Raw genomic sequence first — 17749 nt, 5'->3', positions numbered from 1 at the left:
CCGCTACCTCCACTTGGACTAATACACGACATTCCATATCTCGACCCTACGATGGCCGACGTCATGGCTCAACAAAGCATGTTATCTGCGCCTGCATCCAGACAAGACATTGTCAGCGCACTACTTAACGACTATGGCAACTCTTTTGGCCGAGGCGACGCATCTCCTTCAACGTGGTCGCCCGTACCTGCGGACAAAAAGCTTCCTGCGCCGCCGTCACGATCAGATAGCGTCGCACGTAAACCGCTTCCAGCTGCGTTGAGAATGGAAGCAAAGTTTCAGCTGAGAGGTAAGCAGAGATCACACAAATTCTATTATAAAGATTGCATCCATATTTGGTTATTCATCAAGAGCTCGCTGGTACAGACTGTGTGTCATATTGCAACCTCGATTCCGCATGCCAATGTGCTGTATGCGTGGTGATACATCATCGTTGCTTTGTCGTCGCTCAGAGAGCCGCATGGACAAAGCCATCATATCATAAACCTGAGCGAATAGTGCTAACAGAGAACAGATGACCAAGACGCACCTGTTCTCCCAAGGAGTCCGGTGCCAGGCTCCCCACCTCGACCAAGGAGGAGGATCGAGTCACGTAGCCTTTCTCGCGAATCTAAGCCAGCATCTCTCAAGCTTACCATCAGCAACGGTTCAACAGCGACTGTGCCCTCTACCCCAGCATTTCCAGCACGATCAGAGTCTCTCCCTTCTTCAGCAATAGAGGAGAAAGATCTTCCACCTCCACCACCTGCAAAGTCCGAGAGGCGGAAGTCGATTAAGCAGTCTAATACGGGAAGCCAATCGTCAAGGCCAGCGACGGATCTCGCGAGAAACGATTCGCTTCTTTCCCAAGGCGAAAGCAGAGACTCTACGGAGACGTCTACTACAACCACATCATCGGTTATTGGGCGCAAAGCAGTACCAGACCAAGGTCTCAAGAAGTTCAAAAGTCTGGCAGAACTGAATAACGGACCGCGAGGAAGGAAGGGCGCTCCAATGCCCCCCACATCAGCGCCCAGAAACTTGAGCGTTGATAGCCAGCGATCAGATGCTGTCTCAAGGAAAGGCAGTGTCGACAGTCAAGCAAACATGCCCGAGGCTGCCACACCTCAGCCCGCCGAAAAGCTACGAAAGACGGAAGCAGAGCTCCCACCGACACCAGAGGAAGAACAAGACACCAGGGTCCCTGTACCACCTAAGAAAGTCTTCACGGGTCTTCCCTCAAACCCTCGTATCAAAGCCCCGGCATCGCCCCTTCACTTCCGCGGCAAAAGCAGCACAGGCTTCAATGTCTTGAAGGTATATATTTGCCTCCCTTTTCCCTCCCCAGTACTTGTACGATAGTTGTCGTACTGCGTTGCAATGTTCGCAAACTCAAGGGTACCTGGATCCTGTTCCAAAAGAAGAATACTGTATGTTGACTGAGATCTCGTAGGCAATGAGGCCGGCTCCTCCAATCCCCACGATGGAATTGCACACCATTACGCCTGAGATGACACCTTCCCCGACGTTGAAGCCAGTCCTAGCAAAGAAGGATGCTGAGATCTCTCCGGTTACCCCACTGCCACCACCGAAAGATGAGAGGCGGCCTTTTAGCTTCGAACCTGCTGTTGCCACCACTGAGACCCAGCAAAAGTCAACAGAGCAGGAAGAATACCTCGCAATGTCGGAATTACCACTTCAAAGCACCACTCCACCAGCTGAGACCCGACTACCCATGCGCACCACATCACTAGACCCACCCGAACCATCCCCGGGCTTCCAACGACCCACAAGTGCCCCATCATCCCGCCCAACATCATCCGACCTCCAAGATTACAACCTCTCCCCCTTCCCAGGACCTTCCGTTCCAACATCGCCCGTTGACGGCTTGCGCACAGAGCCCACAACGCCACCCACACCGCCTCCCTTCGAGCCCCTAACCCGCCGACCAATCCCTTTGCCCGTGTCTTACATTCCACGTATCACGCCCGCACAACTCTCCTGCTACACAAGACATTGCCACAACATCTGGTCTAACAATATTTTCCAGCCCATGGGCTGCATGGTGTGCCATGAGAACGACAAAGATAGGAAGTGGGCGTGTACGTGGTGTCAGTTGCGGATTTGCCGTAGCTGTAGTGAGGATCTGAGGGCGATTCCAGGCAGAGACTTGGGAACGCTGATACAGAAGAGAGAGAAGGGGGAGGTCATGGCGCCGGGAATGAAGCTTAAGGAAGACAGGTTTACGATGGTTGTTGAGGACATTGATGGGGAGGAAAGGGGAGAGGGAATGGATAGTGAATGTGTTGCGTAAGGTTTCTTTGGGTTTGGGTTGGGTGTCCGGTTGACTTCTTCCCACGCGCAGTACAGGCGCGCATCGGGTGGATGAATTGCTTCATCACATGATATCACATTTACGCAACGTTGGAGTTGGATGGGAAGTTATACCTAGAATGCTGCGCATCGTTTAGCTAGCTTGGCGGCCTTCACGGCAAACTTGATTACCGTATTGACTCAATGGTATCTTGCCGAGCCAGTGTTGACTTCGTCATCTTTCGTACATGTTCTACTTCGTCTCTTTCATCTCCTGCAGTATCCTCACAACCTGGGGTAGAACCTTCTCCGCATTCTCACTTAAGCGCGCAGCTTCCCGGCCAGTATTGGTGTCCGCGACGTTTCCAAAGAAGGTTTCCTCGCCCCGGACACCACCCATGTTGAGTATCCCAATCGGCATCTGCATGTCCTTTGCTTTCTTCACTAGCCGCCAGGCAGAGTACGTCGCAAGACTACTTCCAATGACGAGTATCCTGCCTGCTGCATCGACTGCCTCTTCCGCAGCGACTTTTGTGGCAGCGGGTATAGACTCGCCGAACATGATGACAGCAGGCTTCAGCACTCCGCCTTCGCTCGCCGGGTCCCAGGCGCCATCCTTGTCGACTTGTACGTGGATTTTGCCTCCGTCTGCGCGCTTTGGCGGCTTCTCCAAGCACGTCGGACACGGAGGGTATCGGAATGTGGTGTACGGGGCGTTGGGCACGTCGACGTCACCATCTGGGTTCGACTTGAGCCCTTTCTTGCGGCGCTCGTCGGGGTTCTCGGTGTCTAGGGCGCCCGATTCGATCATCTCGGCGAGGAAAGCGGCCCAGGAGGGGTTCAGGGTGGTGAGTTGGCTCTGGAAAGCCCGGCGCGAATATTCGTTGCGACAGGTGAGGCAGACGAGGTTGCGCAGGTAGCCGTGTAGCTCGATGGTGGAGAGGTCTGGGTGCGCCGTTGGGTGGAACGAGTCTACGTCTGCTCAACTCGTTAGCATGCTGTGACGTTTGCCAGGGAGAACATACTCTGCGTGATGATACTTCCAACAACACCCATACGCCCCAACTCGCCACAAGCCTCGTGGGCCTTGTTTGGCTTGGCCTTCTCTAGGTTCGTCCAGCCGAGGAAACTCCTCGCCCAATACCTCTTCCTCGCTTCGTGGCTGTCACAGAACTCGTGAAAGTAGACGGGCCGGTACGTCTTGTTCAGTGTGTAGGTGCCATTTGTGCCTCTGTAATCGGCCAAGCCAGACGCTACCGAGATACCTGCCCCCGTAAGCAGCAGCGTCTTGCCCGCATGCTCGCCCCGACCAAGCCGAGTCGAGAGGCTCGATTGCGCCGCCCTCGAAGGCGCACCAGACGTGGACAGGGACGGCGACAAGAAGTCGACCAAAGCTGCGATGGCACCGCTCGCCGTCGTCGCGCTCGCAGGAATCAGCTTAGGTGCCGGGAGGGGATCGGTATAGGGAACGCGAAGCAGAGGGGCTCGGGGCATCGCGCAATCGCACACGCTCAAACATTGTAATTTCTCGCGTCCACCTTCGCAGAAGCCAAAGGGCGGATTGGGGGCCAGCAAGCGCGCGTGCGGCCAAAACGGTGGTTATGTCATGATACGTTTTTAGCGCGGCACCATCGAGGTCCGGGGCCCGAGATGGATTGCTAGCCCGCGCGTGCGCACGAGTTTGTCGCGTGGTAAGCCGACGGATAGCTATCGTGCCGCTGCAGGAATGCGTATATTTGGGGGCTGCAAGGTGCTGCGAGTTTGTATTGGGAGTTTGCGGAGTGGGGTAGAATATAGGTGCAGTGTGAGGCTGAGTGCATGTGGGGGGCTGTGCTGTAGCTGTCACAACAACGGCTCAAACTTGAGAATGAAGCGCTCGATGAGGGCTACTGTCATGACTCGTGGGCGATTACAAAATCGATGCAGCCGAGTCTCTGTGATTGCTAGTAGAGTGAGATATGTACAGTAACGGATCGGACTTGCTCCGGATGTGTGACAGTATGACAGCCATTGCGAACCATGGCCGCGACGTGGAATAAAGGGATGAAAAAATGTAACATTGACAAGAAATATATGGCTACATCATCGATAAGGGCCCTCTCCATGCCCAAGTGTTACCATGAAAAGCATGTACTGGAAACTTCGAAAATGAAAAACGCCCATTAAGCCTTCCTCGCATACCCGGTCCAGATGGGAATGAATGTCCGGTTCCTCCTTCCTGATTACAGTCCTCCGTGCGAATGTCGTAGGTTCAAGGGGTATAAGGTGACTGCCAGTACGACTGGCTATAATCCATCATCGAGGTGATGCGTGCCTGAGAAAGCCACCAGAGAGGTTGCCCGTGGTATCGACTGTCTTCAATGGGGGGTATTGGGACAAAAAGAGACTGCTTGCCGCTTTTAAGGTAAGCTGAGAGTTCGTAGCGATCGTGACAACGAGATGTAAAACAGATATGAGACATTGAGAGGGAGTCAGCCGGCTGGCAATGACACTGCGATATTATTGCTGATGTGGGAGGTGATGCGAAGCGTATTGCATGGGCTGCTGCATAGTCTGCTGCATCGGTGGTTGCATTTGCTGTTGCATTTGTTGTTGCATCGGCTGTTGCATGTGATGTTGGTGTTGTGGCATTGGCTGCAGCATAGACTGGATGCTCGGTACCCGTTGCTGATGTTGGTGTTGATGTAACGGGTAGCTTGGGTATGCGGAGTAATGATTTTCGGGAATCGTAGACATGCTATGCATTTCCACATGGGGATCCTCTTGTTCTTCTTCCAGGTCAGAAATGCCTACGCCACTATCTTCATGGTCGTGGTAGGTACCATTCTCGAGCTTCTTTTGTGCCGACCTAAAGGCCTGAGTGAGGTTCTTGAGACCCTTCTCCATGCACTGAGTAGAGTCAACACCAGGTGCTTCAAAGAGTACGAAATCACGCATGACATACCTTTGTCTCTACCAATTGCCATTTCTCTCCAACTCGGGCAGCCAACATGCTCCACATGTCCCTTCGAACTTCCATATAGGCTTGCGCTAGTACGTCCAGCTTCACGCCGTCCCACTGCTCCGCATTTTGCCTCTCCATCAACCGTTCGTGCCGTTTGCGACAGGCATTTGGGGTCTTGGAAGGGAAGTGCTTCGGTCCAATCTGGTTCCAGTTGAGGCCTTGAGCCCTGGCCTGAATGAGCGTCTCATCATCTCTAGCGGACCAAGAGGAACTGCGAGTTCCGCCTGCGGCCGATGCGGTCGACACGGAAAGGCGGTGCGCCGGGCCCTTTTCAATCTTAGGCATGTTGACCAGTTGAATGAAAAGACTAGTAGGACAAGAAAGTGATGACGAGAATGGAGATAGGAAAGACGCGGCGAGGAGGAAGATGAGAGCAATGGAAGCGACCGAGTAGCGTATTATGATTAGGGGAGTGTTGGCGTAGGCGAACGAGAGTGACGGATGAGGAACGACAGGTAGGAGATATCCTTGCGAGTAGAAATGAAACAACTGCTGTTCGTACCTTTGGGTCTGTATTGTCTGAGGCTCTATCAAGGGGGCATGGCCAACATCTTTATACAGTGAGCCGCATACAGAGCCTCCATCCACGACAAAGACCAGTAGGCCACTCGGAGAATTGTTTTGAAACCAGGACATGTTTCTGTAATCGCCGGATCGATCTTCATCTACCGAGAACGGCATGTGCGACTAGGCGAAGAGGAGGCTGTTCACTGGGTCGTGGCTCCAAGCGCCATGAAAAGGGACCAGGGCAGGCCCAAATTGGGCCTGTGAATGGCCGAAGCACAAACCGTGAGCGGTTCGTCCCTCGAACAAGGAAGGGGGACTATAGCGGAAGCGCCTGTTTGAGAATATCCCACTGTGTTCCCTGATGCGGCTGTGTCTAAGAATATCCCCGCTGGCGAGTGGTGGAGGGGCAGCGATGGAGGGGAAAGGGCGGCTAATCTGATTCGGCGAGCGCATAAGTAGGGCCCAAATAAAGACCTTGGCAAGCGACACAAGGGCAAGGGGTGCCTCATCTGGTCGAACACCTGTAGGATGTCGTAGTCATCAATAATCAGTAGGGCTGAGCTCGGGAACCTGCAGATAGATGCATGTGCAGAAACGTGGAGTGGAAGGTCAGCAACCCGTTCCAAAGACGTTTTCGAAACGGCGCACTGAGCTCAGGGAGTTCAAGGGAACCTTGGAGGGCTTGAGAATAGCCGACCTCAAGACGCAAAAAGAATATGCGGCCGCCCGATAGCCCGCGAGGCGCTCACGATAGGCGCGGCCACTGGATGGGCGAGTGTGGGTTGTGGGTCTCAGCAAACACGAATTCACATCACAGCGGGACCGCGGGAAGAACCGAAAGCACGTTCTGTCCAAGGCTCCCATGAGAAGCGCCCGCGAACTGCTGCCGGCCGTTGCTGTGCCTCTGACGAACTGGAGCTTTGGAGATCAATCCCTGACGTGCTGTAGCAGTGTTTCGCAAGTGCGGTACCGCGTCGCTTGCAGCTGCATCGGATTCGACGGCACCTGCAACGCAGACCTGTGTGGGTGCAGCAATGCCGCGCTTTACTATGTAGGTATTCTAAGTAAGGGCATAGCCAAGCCGTAGATGACTAGAAAATGCGTTTCGGTAGTGCATCATACAAAGAATTTCTCGGTTCGACAAGCGGTCACGTCGTACCAGAGAAGCGTTCGTCTGACGCTGCAGCGTGGCCTTTCACACAGCCCCAACCTCGGCATCCGAACTCACCAGAATCGATAAACAGCATGCACCAAGCCTCCTCACCCCAACATCGTCACTCATTGCAATTCATTCACCATTAAACCGCGGAAAGAGCGCTCCGCACCGTGTGCCCGGAGAATAGCAATAAACATTCTGGATCGAAGTTGGGTATGGTCCATTAAGAATAGCAACTGCTCAGTACCCCAACGAATGTGTTTCGGTACCCACCCAGCTGGTCACTCTGTTGAACCAACTGTCGTGTGCCCCGATGGTCCCGAGGTCCTCTCGAGTATACTATATGCTTTACAACCATCGTAGCAGGCGCGTTCGCTTGGTCCCCAACTCGCTGAACATGTCGGATCAACTTCGGGCTTGCATAGCTACCAGACCCAAATCATTCGCGGAACTTGGAGTTCCGCTATGGCCTTTTGCTTTCGTTGCACGAACATTCGAAAACGTCCAGCCTGTGAGCCTCAATGCCACAGGCGGTTGGGCGACTTCTCACGAGTTGAGTACCTCTGGCGTCTGATGATTTAATAATCACGTCGTAGGTGCTCATTTTTGTGAAGCGAAACATTGGGTTTGTGTTTACCGCTCAGCACTTCAAAGGGGCAAGGTTACTCTTCCACGGCACCGCTTCCTGTTGTCTCCCTACTCGGCAAGATTTGCCCCGGGGCCTTGATCGATGACTCGGATTCGAGTCGAGCCAGCAGCCCGGTTGGTGTATGCTAAGATCGCATCCAATACTCCATCTCGGTACCTGCTACTTTGCATAATGCCGGTATGGTTTGAACATGAGATCATAGGTCCACACGCGCGGTGGTTGACGGAGAACAAGCTCGATGGGTGTGCCGGAAGCAGAAAGGGGATACGCCAGTGCAGCCGAGGTCGCCTTGCCCCTGTCCATCATCACGATCCTCCTTGTCGTCTTCATCTCCACCCCGCAACCCCTTCATCCACTGTCCGAGCCAACGAGTATCTTGATATGTGATGGGACCGTTGATGTGGCTGAAGACGAATACATTCAGCTACGATCATGGCTTCGACGCAACGTGCCGCATGACTGCTATGGCTGCACGTGGCGCATTGGACAAAGCCTTCGCAATCTACACTCGATCGGATCGGATCGTGGTGCACCTATACAGGCAGCTTGTAGGAGACCGCCAGCTTGGCAATACAACGACTTTGTACCCCAGTCTTGAACTTAGCACTCTACACGAGATACGAAGATCAATTCAAGACCAATCACTTTGAATATACATTAGGCATGTACTTTTCTTCGTGAGCGAGGACGTTTCTCTTTGTACTTTCTCTGTTAAGAAGAGTTGGGTTGTCTCAGGCGTATGGCGCTGCCCCTAGCGGTTGTGTAACAGCTGCAGTCCCTTCCGAGATTGTCATGCGCCTTTTGAGCATCCGATCATTAGCCGGCCTAAATCCTTGACCCCAGCATTGAGCCTTGACGCACGACAATACTACTCGGTCTTATGCCTGTTTCCGTCATGCGCGTTACCCACCGTGTCTATCACTATACAACACCATGGCTAGTGCACGCTTAGTTTTGGTAGAAATGCGATATCCATACCGGCTTGGTGTTGCGGGGTTGGATTTGGCTCAAGCAGGGGCTCTTTATACAAAGGACCGTGATCTCCTTCCCATGCCTAATTGTAGGCTACCGTCCTCCTTGACGCTCACTCGCTGATCTACAGTCATTCCTTCATCATGATTCCCTCTCTTGTCCTATGTTTCTCTACGCTCGCCGCTGGTGCTGCTCTTCAGCGACGTGATCCTGTTCCAGCTGGATATGTTGCGGCACCATATTACCCAGGTAAGTTATCGGAGATAACATCGACCGACTAGTTTTGTACCGAGCATAGCGATACTGATTCTACATAGCTCCCCATGGAGGATGGGCATCGGACTGGACTGAGAGCTACCGAAAGGCATCTCTTCTTGTTTCGAACATGACACTTGCCGAAAAGACCAACCTCACAGCCGGTAGTGGAATCTTCATGGGAAGATGCGTCGGAAACACAGGCAGCGCAGAAAGAGTAGGCATCCCTCAGCTCTGCTTGCAGGACGGACCTCTAGGTGTCAGGAACACGGATCACAACACTGCCTTCCCTGCCGGCATCACGGTGGGAGCCACATGGGACAAGGATCTTCTCTATCGTCGTGGTGTTGCGATCGGCGAAGAGTTCCGTGGCAAGGGAGTAAACGTTCATCTCGGACCGTCGGTCGGTCCGCTAGGACGTAAACCGCGTGGCGGTAGAAGTAAGTGCATCCCCAGAAGCCAGCCTTGATGGTTGAGCTAACAGAGACAAAGACTGGGAAGGATTCGGCTCAGATCCTGTTCTCCAGGCTTTTGGTGGAGCTCTTTCCATCGAAGGCATCCAGAGCACGGGCGTCATAGCCACAATCAAGCATCTGATCGCAAACGAGCAGGAAGAGTACCGCATGTACAACCTGGTCAAGCCTGGCATTTCATCGAATTTGGACGATCGCACGCTTCATGAGCTCTATCTTTGGCCATTTGCTGAGGGTGTACGTTCCGGGGTTGGTGCCGTCATGATTGCTTATAACGCTGTCAACGGAAGTGCATGCTCGCAGAACAGTTACTTGATCAACGGTATATTGAAGGAGGAGCTCGGTTTCCAGGGCTTCGTCATGTCTGACTGGCTTGCTCAAATCTCCGGTGTCCCTTCGGCGCTCGCAGGACTTGACATGTCCATGCCTGGAGACATCCACACCATTCCACTCTTTGGCAACTCTTACTGGATGTACGAGCAGTCGCGTGCCATTCTCAACGGATCTCTCCCAGTGGACCGCTTGAACGATGCTGTCACACGCATTCTTGCCACCTACTTTAAGATGGGCCAGGACCAGGACTACCCGCGACCCAATTTCGATGCCAACACTCAGAACGCCGAGGGTCCTCTTTATCCAGGCGCTCTTATCTCGCCTCAAGGTATCGTGAATGAGTTTGTGGATGTTCAGGGCAACCATGCAGAGGTCGCTCGTGAAGTGGCCCGCGATGCTATCACACTCTTGAAGAATCAGGACGGCTTGCTACCTCTGTCTTCCAACGGTACCCTGAAGATCTTTGGCACAGACGCGGAGAAGAACCCCGACGGGATAAACTCGTGCGCGGATCAAGGATGCAACAAAGGCACACTAGGAATGGGATGGGGATCTGGCTCAGCGAGATACCCCTACATGAACAGCCCGATCGACGGCTTCAAGACCAGTGGCGCCAACTATCAGTTCTTCAACACGGATGCCTTCCCAGGAAACTCGAACCCATCGCCGAGCGACACTGCCGTCGTCTTTGTGACTGCAGACTCTGGCGAAAACTATATTACTGTTGAGAACAATCCAGGGGATCGGACTTCTTCGAACCTTAACCTATGGCACAATGGCGATAAGCTTATTAGGGACGTAGCAGCCAAGTACTCCAACGTTGTGGTTGTGGTACATACCGTCGGTCCCATTCTCATGGATCAATGGCACGATCTGCCTTCGGTCAAAGCGATTCTCTTCGCCCATCTGCCTGGCCAAGAAGCAGGAGACTCACTGATGCAGGTTCTCTACGGCGATGTGTCTCCATCAGGCCATCTGCCGTACACTTTGCCCAACTCTGAAGATGATTACCCCCAGTCTTTGAGCCTTGTCGGATATCAGATTGGGCAACCACAGGATACCTTTACCGAGGGTCTCTACATCGACTACCGTCACTTCCACAAGGCCAATATCACACCTCGGTACGCCTTCGGTCACGGACTCAGCTACACGTCGTTCTCATTCGCCAACGCGACCATTACTCCAGTAACTCGGCTTACAGCCGCGCCGCCAGCTCGTCCCGCGAAGGGCGAGACACCCACCTACTCAACCGCCATCCCTCCGGCTTCCGAGGCGTACTGGCCAGAGAACTTCAACCGCATCTGGCGCTACCTCTACTCGTGGCTCGACAAGAACGATGCCGATGCCGCAGCCAAGATTGGCAACTCGACTTCGACATACCCATACCCCACGGGCTACTCAAACGAGCAGAAACCTGGTCTACCAGCTGGTGGCGCACAAGGAGGAAACCCCGCTCTATTCGACACGGCATACGACATCACCGTCAGCGTCACCAACACGGGAAGCCGCGCGGGCAAGGCCGTCGCACAACTGTACATCCAGTTCCCCAACGAGAGCACAGTCGACACACCCGTTATTCAGCTTCGTGACTTTGAAAAGACGAGGGAACTGGAGGCCGGGGCTAGCCAGACGCTTAGCCTGAGGGTCACAAGAAAGGATCTTAGTGTGTGGGATGTAGTGTCGCAGAACTGGGTGATTCCTGCTGTTGGCGGTGATTATGGAGTCTGGATTGGTGCTGCGTCGGATGATTTGCATCTGAGGTGTGGGACGGCGAGTGGAAGCTGTGAGGGTGATTTGGACAGTCCTGTGTAAACTGCGTTTAATGTTCTGAATTCGATACCCATTCGATCCTGCTTTACCAACATGTCCGGCTGTTCAAGCGCTGCTCTATGCGTCACGTGTGTTTAGGTGCGGGCTCGACTAGGATTGAGAAGGAGGATCATCGCTGATTGGCCACAGCCAGGAAATTACGAGGGAATTGCGCCCGTATGCGACATGATTGGCGTGGCACTGACGTTTCATCCGTGGCATTCGCGTGCAGCTGCCAATGGCATCGGAGCCTTTTTCTTTTTCTCGCGTGGTGCCGACGGAGATAGTCGTTGTCGGCTGCCAGACGATGCGGCATTTGCAATGAGCGGTGTATGCAGTGAAGGGAGGACTGGCGGATGTGCAGCGAGAGCCTTCCAGGGGCTGAGGATTGAATGCGGAGTCGAAATGAAAGATTATACAATGCGTGTGCAGTGCGCACTGTTGTGCTGTGCTGGGCGAGGGCGAGGCCAGACGTCACTGGAGCTATGATGCTTTGGGCAGTTGTCTTGGTTACTCGGGAGCACCAGCGACTCCTTCCTGCTCGACCGACGTCCCCAGGGGTTCCCCATTGTCACCGCCCTTGTTCCTGAACGCGAGCGTGACAGCCGCCCGACAGCCCTTGACCCGCATTGTTCATTATTGTAAGTTGCAGCCTCCCTGTGCAACGCCCGAGAACCCTGTCGCGCCGCCGTCACTGCGTGTACATAAACAAATTGGCCGGGTTTCAGGCGCGGCCACGGCCATCTCCCACGTATCCTATAACCCTCTGCTCCCACGCCCGCCGCCCCAGCACCACTGACGCTCGCCTCGTCCCACTGCAGCCATGTCCAACGGCGTGCGCAACCTCCGCGCCATGTTCGAGAACGGCAACGCCGCTGCCTCGCCTGAGCCCCGCGGCCGCTCCCCGACAGACACGGCAGCCGCGACCGACGGCGGCGAAGAGCGTCCCAAGTCCAAGGTGCGCGCCTCCTTTGTCTCGGTCGAGCCCACGGCCGCCCACGCCTCGACGGACCTCGGCCAGACCAAGGGCACGCCCTCCAACAGCGTCAACGCGACCCGCCGCGAGAGCTTCCGCGTGAGCCACGACAGGACCGACGAGCTGGCCGAGCTCAAGAAGGTCGTCAGCGAGGAGAAGGAGCAGCGCCGCCAGAGCATCGCCATCCCCGAGGCCGTGCCCGAACAGGCCGTCGCGTCGCGCGAGTCCTCCATGCCCGCGCCGCCCATCCGCGACGACACACCCACCAACATGCCCAACCTGGGCTCCATCATGAAGGGCTCCGACTTCCCGGAGTCTGCGGCCGCCGACATCGCTGTGCCGGCTCCGGAGCTGGAAGAAGTGCCAGTCGACGAGACACCAGCCGAGTCCACCGAGAGCGTTGTCGAGACCGCTCCAGTCCCCGCGCCAGAAGCAGCACCTGCCCAGCCTGCCGAGAACCCGGACAAAGCTACTACAGGCGCGCAGGAGGATGTCGCCCTGAGACCTGCCGCGCCCACCGAGGAGGCTGTCGTGGACGAAGACAAGCCTGCTCTGCTGGACGCTGCCGTCGATGACGACGCCGTTGTTGCTGAGGAGAACGCCATCGCAGAGGAGGCCGCTGTCATCGAGGAAGCTGCCATTGCAGAGGAAGCCGAAGCTGTGCAAGCTGAAGCTGCTGCCACCGAGGAGCCCTCTGCCCCGGCCCCAGCCGCTGCTCAGCCCGCCGAGAATACAGACAAGGCAGTGACGGGTGCTCAAGAGGAGCTTGCTCTACGACCTGCTGCGCCTGCCGACGAAGCCGCTGTTCCTGACGCGACCGCTCCTGCGCCGGCTGAAGCAGTAATGGCCCCGAGCACCGAACCTGCTTCAGAAGCAGCCACACCTGTTGTAACCAAGGCCAAGGCCAATGGAACTCCTGGGCTCAAGAAGCCCGAGATCAGGAAGCCTGCTGCCATCTCGACTGCCAAACCTGCCAAGGCTCCCGCCGCCCCTGCCAAAAGTCCGCTACCTAAAGCAGCACCCAAGACCCCTACGAAACCCAAGACGGCCGCACCCACCATCAAGCCTAGTCCAGCTGCGAAGACCACAAAGCCCGCAGCCCCAAAGGAGCCTGTCAAGGCCCCCGTTGCCAAGGCCCCCGCAACAAAGGTTCCAGCCGCAAAGGTTCCAACTGCTAAGACCAGCCGCACCTCTCTGCGACCTGCAACATCTGCGTCCTCAGCGACGGCACCCACTGCTGCTGCTGCTGCCTCCAAGACCAAGCCTGCGGCCGCACCTGTGGAGAACAAGAAGCCTGCCATTCCCAAGCCCACTACTTCCGCCCCCCGCAAAAGGTATGACAGAGCCACGTGGGACAATGCGCCAATGCTAATAACGCTACAGCACGTCCCCAACAGGCTTTAAGAAGCCAACCCCAAAGTCTCCTACTCGTCCAGTCGGTTTACCAACCCGTCTGACTGCGCCGACGGCTGCCTCGGCTGCCAAACATGGCGAGGAGCCCAAGGTCACACGCAAGCCCTCCACCAACACCCGTCCTACACCCAAGGCCCCGGCACCAAAGACTTCGCGCCCTTCCATCGCACCCCCTGCGCCCAAACGACCTGAATCGCGCACCTCAACCGCAAGTGCTGCTCCTAAAGGAGGCTTCCTCGAGCGCATGATGCGACCCACGGCCGCCAGCTCCAGCAAGACACACGATAAGCCCCATGAAAAGCCGTCATCACCACCGCGTAAGGCTCCTGCCGCTTCCAAGATCGGCACTCTACAAAAGGGGAAGAAGAAGGCGGAAGAGGTCGTGTCCAAGGCCAGGGCAGTGGTTACGAACGGAAATTCTGAGGAGCACAAGGATGGAGATGAGCCCGCAAAGGAATCTGAACATGGCGATCGGACAACCGAGGAGCCTATCGCCAATGAGCCAACACACGAATCGCACAAACCAGCCACTCCAGTTCAAGAGGTAGACTCGTCAGTTGCAGAACTCCAGACACCCAACTTCCCAGAGGAGACCGTCCGGTAGACGAGGGCCATTATGCCTCTGACCTAGGCGTATACAATTCTCAAGTCGTATTCCGGCAACACTTGGTCAAGTCTTAGGTTGTCGTACCATGCCATCTTGCACAATTATGGGCGATATTATGTGCGCGGAGCTGTATGGCTCCCATCTTCTTTCACTTCTCAACAGCATTTTCTGGAGCGATTGTTTGGCGTAACTGATATTCGGGCGGATACCTAAGGACATGGAGCGGAGGTGGGTTTGGATAGGACTATTGCGTGCATAGTTGTTCTTTAGCGATAGGCTTCGCAGAATCTAGCAGACATCACTATTAGATTACAATCCCATTCTTCACTCCAAGATGGCTTTCTGTCTACTTGTCCACTCGTGCAATGCCTATGGTAGGGTGGGCGGGCACACGTCGACACGTGACTGGCACCTCCGCCGAAACTCCGATGGCCCAACTTTTTCCTGGCGGGCAATTCGACATTGCGAAGCGACAGCAGACCCCGCGTCGCCCCTTTGTTCAAGATGAGGGTTCAGTCTCTTTTCCGGGCGCAATCACTTGCCACGAGCAGTCTTCGCTCTTCAGCACGCTCGGTTGCGACGCCTTCCCGATGCGCTCTTTCGACCATTGCGGCAACGCGCACGCCCTATACCAACGGCACCAAGACAGACACATGGATAGGGAGCCACACCACGAAGCCACAACGAAGATGGCAGTCTGCGGCTGCGCAAGTGTATGTACTGCCATGTTTGTTCTGTGACGGCGAGAGAACAATGGAAGGCTGATTGAACGTCATAGGCTGGAGCAAGCAAAGGAAGACCCCTCTACCTTGACGCAAGAGAAAATCGTCGAGAACCTAGACCCTGTCGAATGGGAGCGACTATCGCGAGTGCGAAACATCGGCATCGCAGCACACATCGACTCCGGCAAGACCACCGCCACCGAACGCGTCCTCTTCTACACCGGCCGAATCAACGCCATACACGAGGTACGCGGCAAAGATGCTGTGGGTGCCAAGATGGATTCTATGGATCTCGAGCGTGAGAAGGGCATCACTATCCAGTCTGCTGCGACCTTCTGTGACTGGATCAAGAAGGACGATGAAGGAAAGGACCAGAAATACCACATCAACTTGATTGACACCCCCGGTCATATCGACTTTACAATCGAGGTAGAGAGAGCACTGCGAGTCCTTGATGGAGCCGTCATGATCCTGTGTGCCGTCAGCGGAGTGCAAAGTCAGACCATCACAGTCGACAGGCAGATGAGGCGGTACAACATTCCAAGGATTTCCTTCGTGAATAAGATGGATCGTATGGGAGCCAACCCGTGGAAGGCTGTCGAGCAGATCAACCAGAAGCTTCGCATACCGGCTGCGGCTCTCCAAGTACCCATCGGCCGCGAGGATGGCTTTTTGGGTGTTGTGGATCTGGTCAGGATGAAGGCGATTTACAACGAAGGACCCAAGGGCGAGACCATTAGGGAGACCGACGAGATACCTGCGGATATTGTTGAGCTCTGCAAGGAAAAGAGGCAGAAACTCATCGAAACACTTGCAGATGTCGACGATGAGATCGCAGAGCTTTTCTTGGACGAGCAGGAACCGACAATTCACCAGATCAAGGCTGCGATTCGACGAGCTACCATCTCCCTCAAGTTCACCCCGGTTATGATGGGCTCCGCGCTTGCAGACAAATCCGTCCAACCAATGCTCGACGCTGTTTGCGACTACCTACCAAACCCCTCCGAAGTCGAGAACATGGCACTGGACAAGAAGCGAGCAGAAGCACCGGTCAAGCTGGTATCATACAACTCTTTGCCATTTGTCGGTCTGGCTTTCAAGCTAGAAGAGAGTAGTTTTGGACAATTGACATACATCCGTGTGTACCAGGGTACGCTCAGAAAGGGAATGAATGTATTCAACGCGAGGTCAGACAAGAAGGTCAGGATACCGAAGATTGTGCGCATGCACTCCAACGACATGGAGGAAATCCAGGAAATTGGTGCTGGAGAAATCTGTGCCGTGTTCGGTGTTGACTGCGCGTCTGGAGATACCTTCACTGACGGTAATCTTGGATACACCATGGTAAGACTTTAAGACTATTGTTATCATATCTTCAAGCTGACACGATAGACCTCCATGTTCGTACCCGAACCCGTCATCTCCCTATCAATCAAGCCCAAGCACACCAAAGACACACCCAACTTTAGCAAAGCCATGAGCCGCTTCACGCGCGAAGACCCTACATTCCGAGTCCATACCGACCCCGAATCGCAAGAGACCATCATCTCCGGTATGGGAGAACTACATCTGGACATCTATGTCGAGCGCATGCGCCGCGAATACCGCGTCGAGTGCGAAACCGGACAACCACAAGTCGCCTACCGCGAGACAATGACCAAGCGCGTCAACTTCGACCACACGCTCAAGAAGCAGAGTGGTGGGTCAGGAGATTACGCGCGAGTAGTCGGCTGGATGGAGCCAAGCGAAGCTGCTGGTGAGAACAAGTTCGAGCAACAGATTTCCGGAGGCACCATCTCCGAGAAGTTCCTCTTCGCCTGTGAAAAGGGCTTCATGGCATCCACAGCCAAGGGCCCGCTTCTCGGCCATAAGGTTTTGGGTACTTCCATGATCATCAACGACGGAGCTACCCACGCTGTCGATTCCTCGGAAATGGCCTTCAAAATGGCCACCCAGCAAGCTTTCCGCAAAGCTTTCCAGGCCGGTGCGCCTCAGGTACTTGAGCCGCTTATGAAGACGACCATCACGGCGCCGAATGAGTTCCAGGGTTCTGTTGTTGGTCTTCTGAATAAGCGCAATGCTGTTATCAACGATACGGAGATTGGTCCGGAGGACTTTACTGTCTATGCGGATTGCAGTTTGAACAGCATGTTTGGCTTTAGCAGCCAGTTGCGTGCTAGTACGCAGGGTAAGGGGGAGTTTAGCATGGAGTTTAGCCATTACAGTCCCGCGCCGCCGCAGCTGCAGAAGGAGCTTGTGGCAAAGTATGAGAAGGAACAGCAGGCTAGGAATGCGTAAGATTAGCCTCCTAAGCTCAATCGGAGTCGAAACAGGATAGGGGCCGTGGAAAAGCTCGGTGTTGGTACAACGAGCTCCCTGGATGATTCGAGGGCTGATGACATACATCGATTTATCTGCATTGGCGGACGTCTGGCGTATTCTTGTGGGATTGGTAGAAAGGTGTAGAAGTATTGTACATGTAATGTTGTAAACAACGCCGCCATATGACGACGAATGATATCCCCTCAACAGCTCCATCCAGCTCCATCCAGCTGCTTCTCCGTCTTCTTCTTCAATTCAA

The 17749-nt window shown here is 54.8% G+C and overlaps 6 protein-coding genes across 6 annotated transcripts; 5 read left to right on the top strand and 1 right to left on the bottom strand.

Annotated features, from left to right (window-relative positions):
* Positions 1–403: 403 nt before the first annotated feature.
* Positions 404–1341, top strand: J4E90_009375 (uncharacterized protein; the record flags this gene model as incomplete). Its single annotated transcript, XM_051438894.1, has 2 exons — positions 404–410; positions 515–1341. The coding sequence occupies 2 exons, from the start codon at positions 404–406 to the stop codon at positions 1339–1341; spliced, it is 834 nt and encodes a 277-aa protein (XP_051287557.1).
* A 1204-nt stretch (positions 1342–2545) lies between these two features.
* Positions 2546–3786, bottom strand: J4E90_009374 (uncharacterized protein; the record flags this gene model as incomplete). The annotated part of the gene is made up of 2 exons (XM_051438893.1): positions 2546–3270; positions 3318–3786. The coding sequence occupies 2 exons, from the start codon at positions 3784–3786 to the stop codon at positions 2546–2548; spliced, it is 1194 nt and encodes a 397-aa protein (XP_051287556.1).
* A 4937-nt stretch (positions 3787–8723) lies between these two features.
* Positions 8724–11453, top strand: J4E90_009373 (uncharacterized protein; the record flags this gene model as incomplete). Its single annotated transcript, XM_051438892.1, has 3 exons — positions 8724–8829; positions 8898–9275; positions 9328–11453. 3 exons carry the CDS (start codon positions 8724–8726, stop codon positions 11451–11453), a joined length of 2610 nt encoding a protein of 869 aa, XP_051287555.1.
* Positions 11454–11870: 417 nt separating this feature from the next.
* J4E90_009372 (uncharacterized protein) lies at positions 11871–13830 on the top strand (the record flags this gene model as incomplete). Its single annotated transcript, XM_051438891.1, has 2 exons — positions 11871–11874; positions 12272–13830. 2 exons carry the CDS (start codon positions 11871–11873, stop codon positions 13828–13830), a joined length of 1563 nt encoding a protein of 520 aa, XP_051287554.1.
* Positions 13831–15135: 1305 nt separating this feature from the next.
* On the top strand, positions 15136–16524 carry MEF1_2 (Elongation factor G, mitochondrial; the record flags this gene model as incomplete). The annotated part of the gene is made up of 2 exons (XM_051438890.1): positions 15136–15141; positions 15232–16524. The coding sequence occupies 2 exons, from the start codon at positions 15136–15138 to the stop codon at positions 16522–16524; spliced, it is 1299 nt and encodes a 432-aa protein (XP_051287553.1).
* A 42-nt stretch (positions 16525–16566) lies between these two features.
* MEF1_1 (Elongation factor G, mitochondrial) lies at positions 16567–17466 on the top strand (the record flags this gene model as incomplete). The annotated part of the gene is made up of 2 exons (XM_051438889.1): positions 16567–16572; positions 16612–17466. 2 exons carry the CDS (start codon positions 16567–16569, stop codon positions 17464–17466), a joined length of 861 nt encoding a protein of 286 aa, XP_051287552.1.
* Positions 17467–17749: the final 283 nt, after the last annotated feature.

Source organism: Alternaria incomplexa (genome assembly GCF_024043165.1).
Source record: "Alternaria incomplexa strain BMP 0042 chromosome Unknown scaffold_15, whole genome shotgun sequence".
Lineage (NCBI taxonomy): Eukaryota > Fungi > Ascomycota > Dothideomycetes > Pleosporales > Pleosporaceae > Alternaria > Alternaria incomplexa.
The sequence above is the reverse complement of the archived record's forward strand: the minus strand, read 5'-3'. Positions and strand labels throughout refer to the sequence as shown.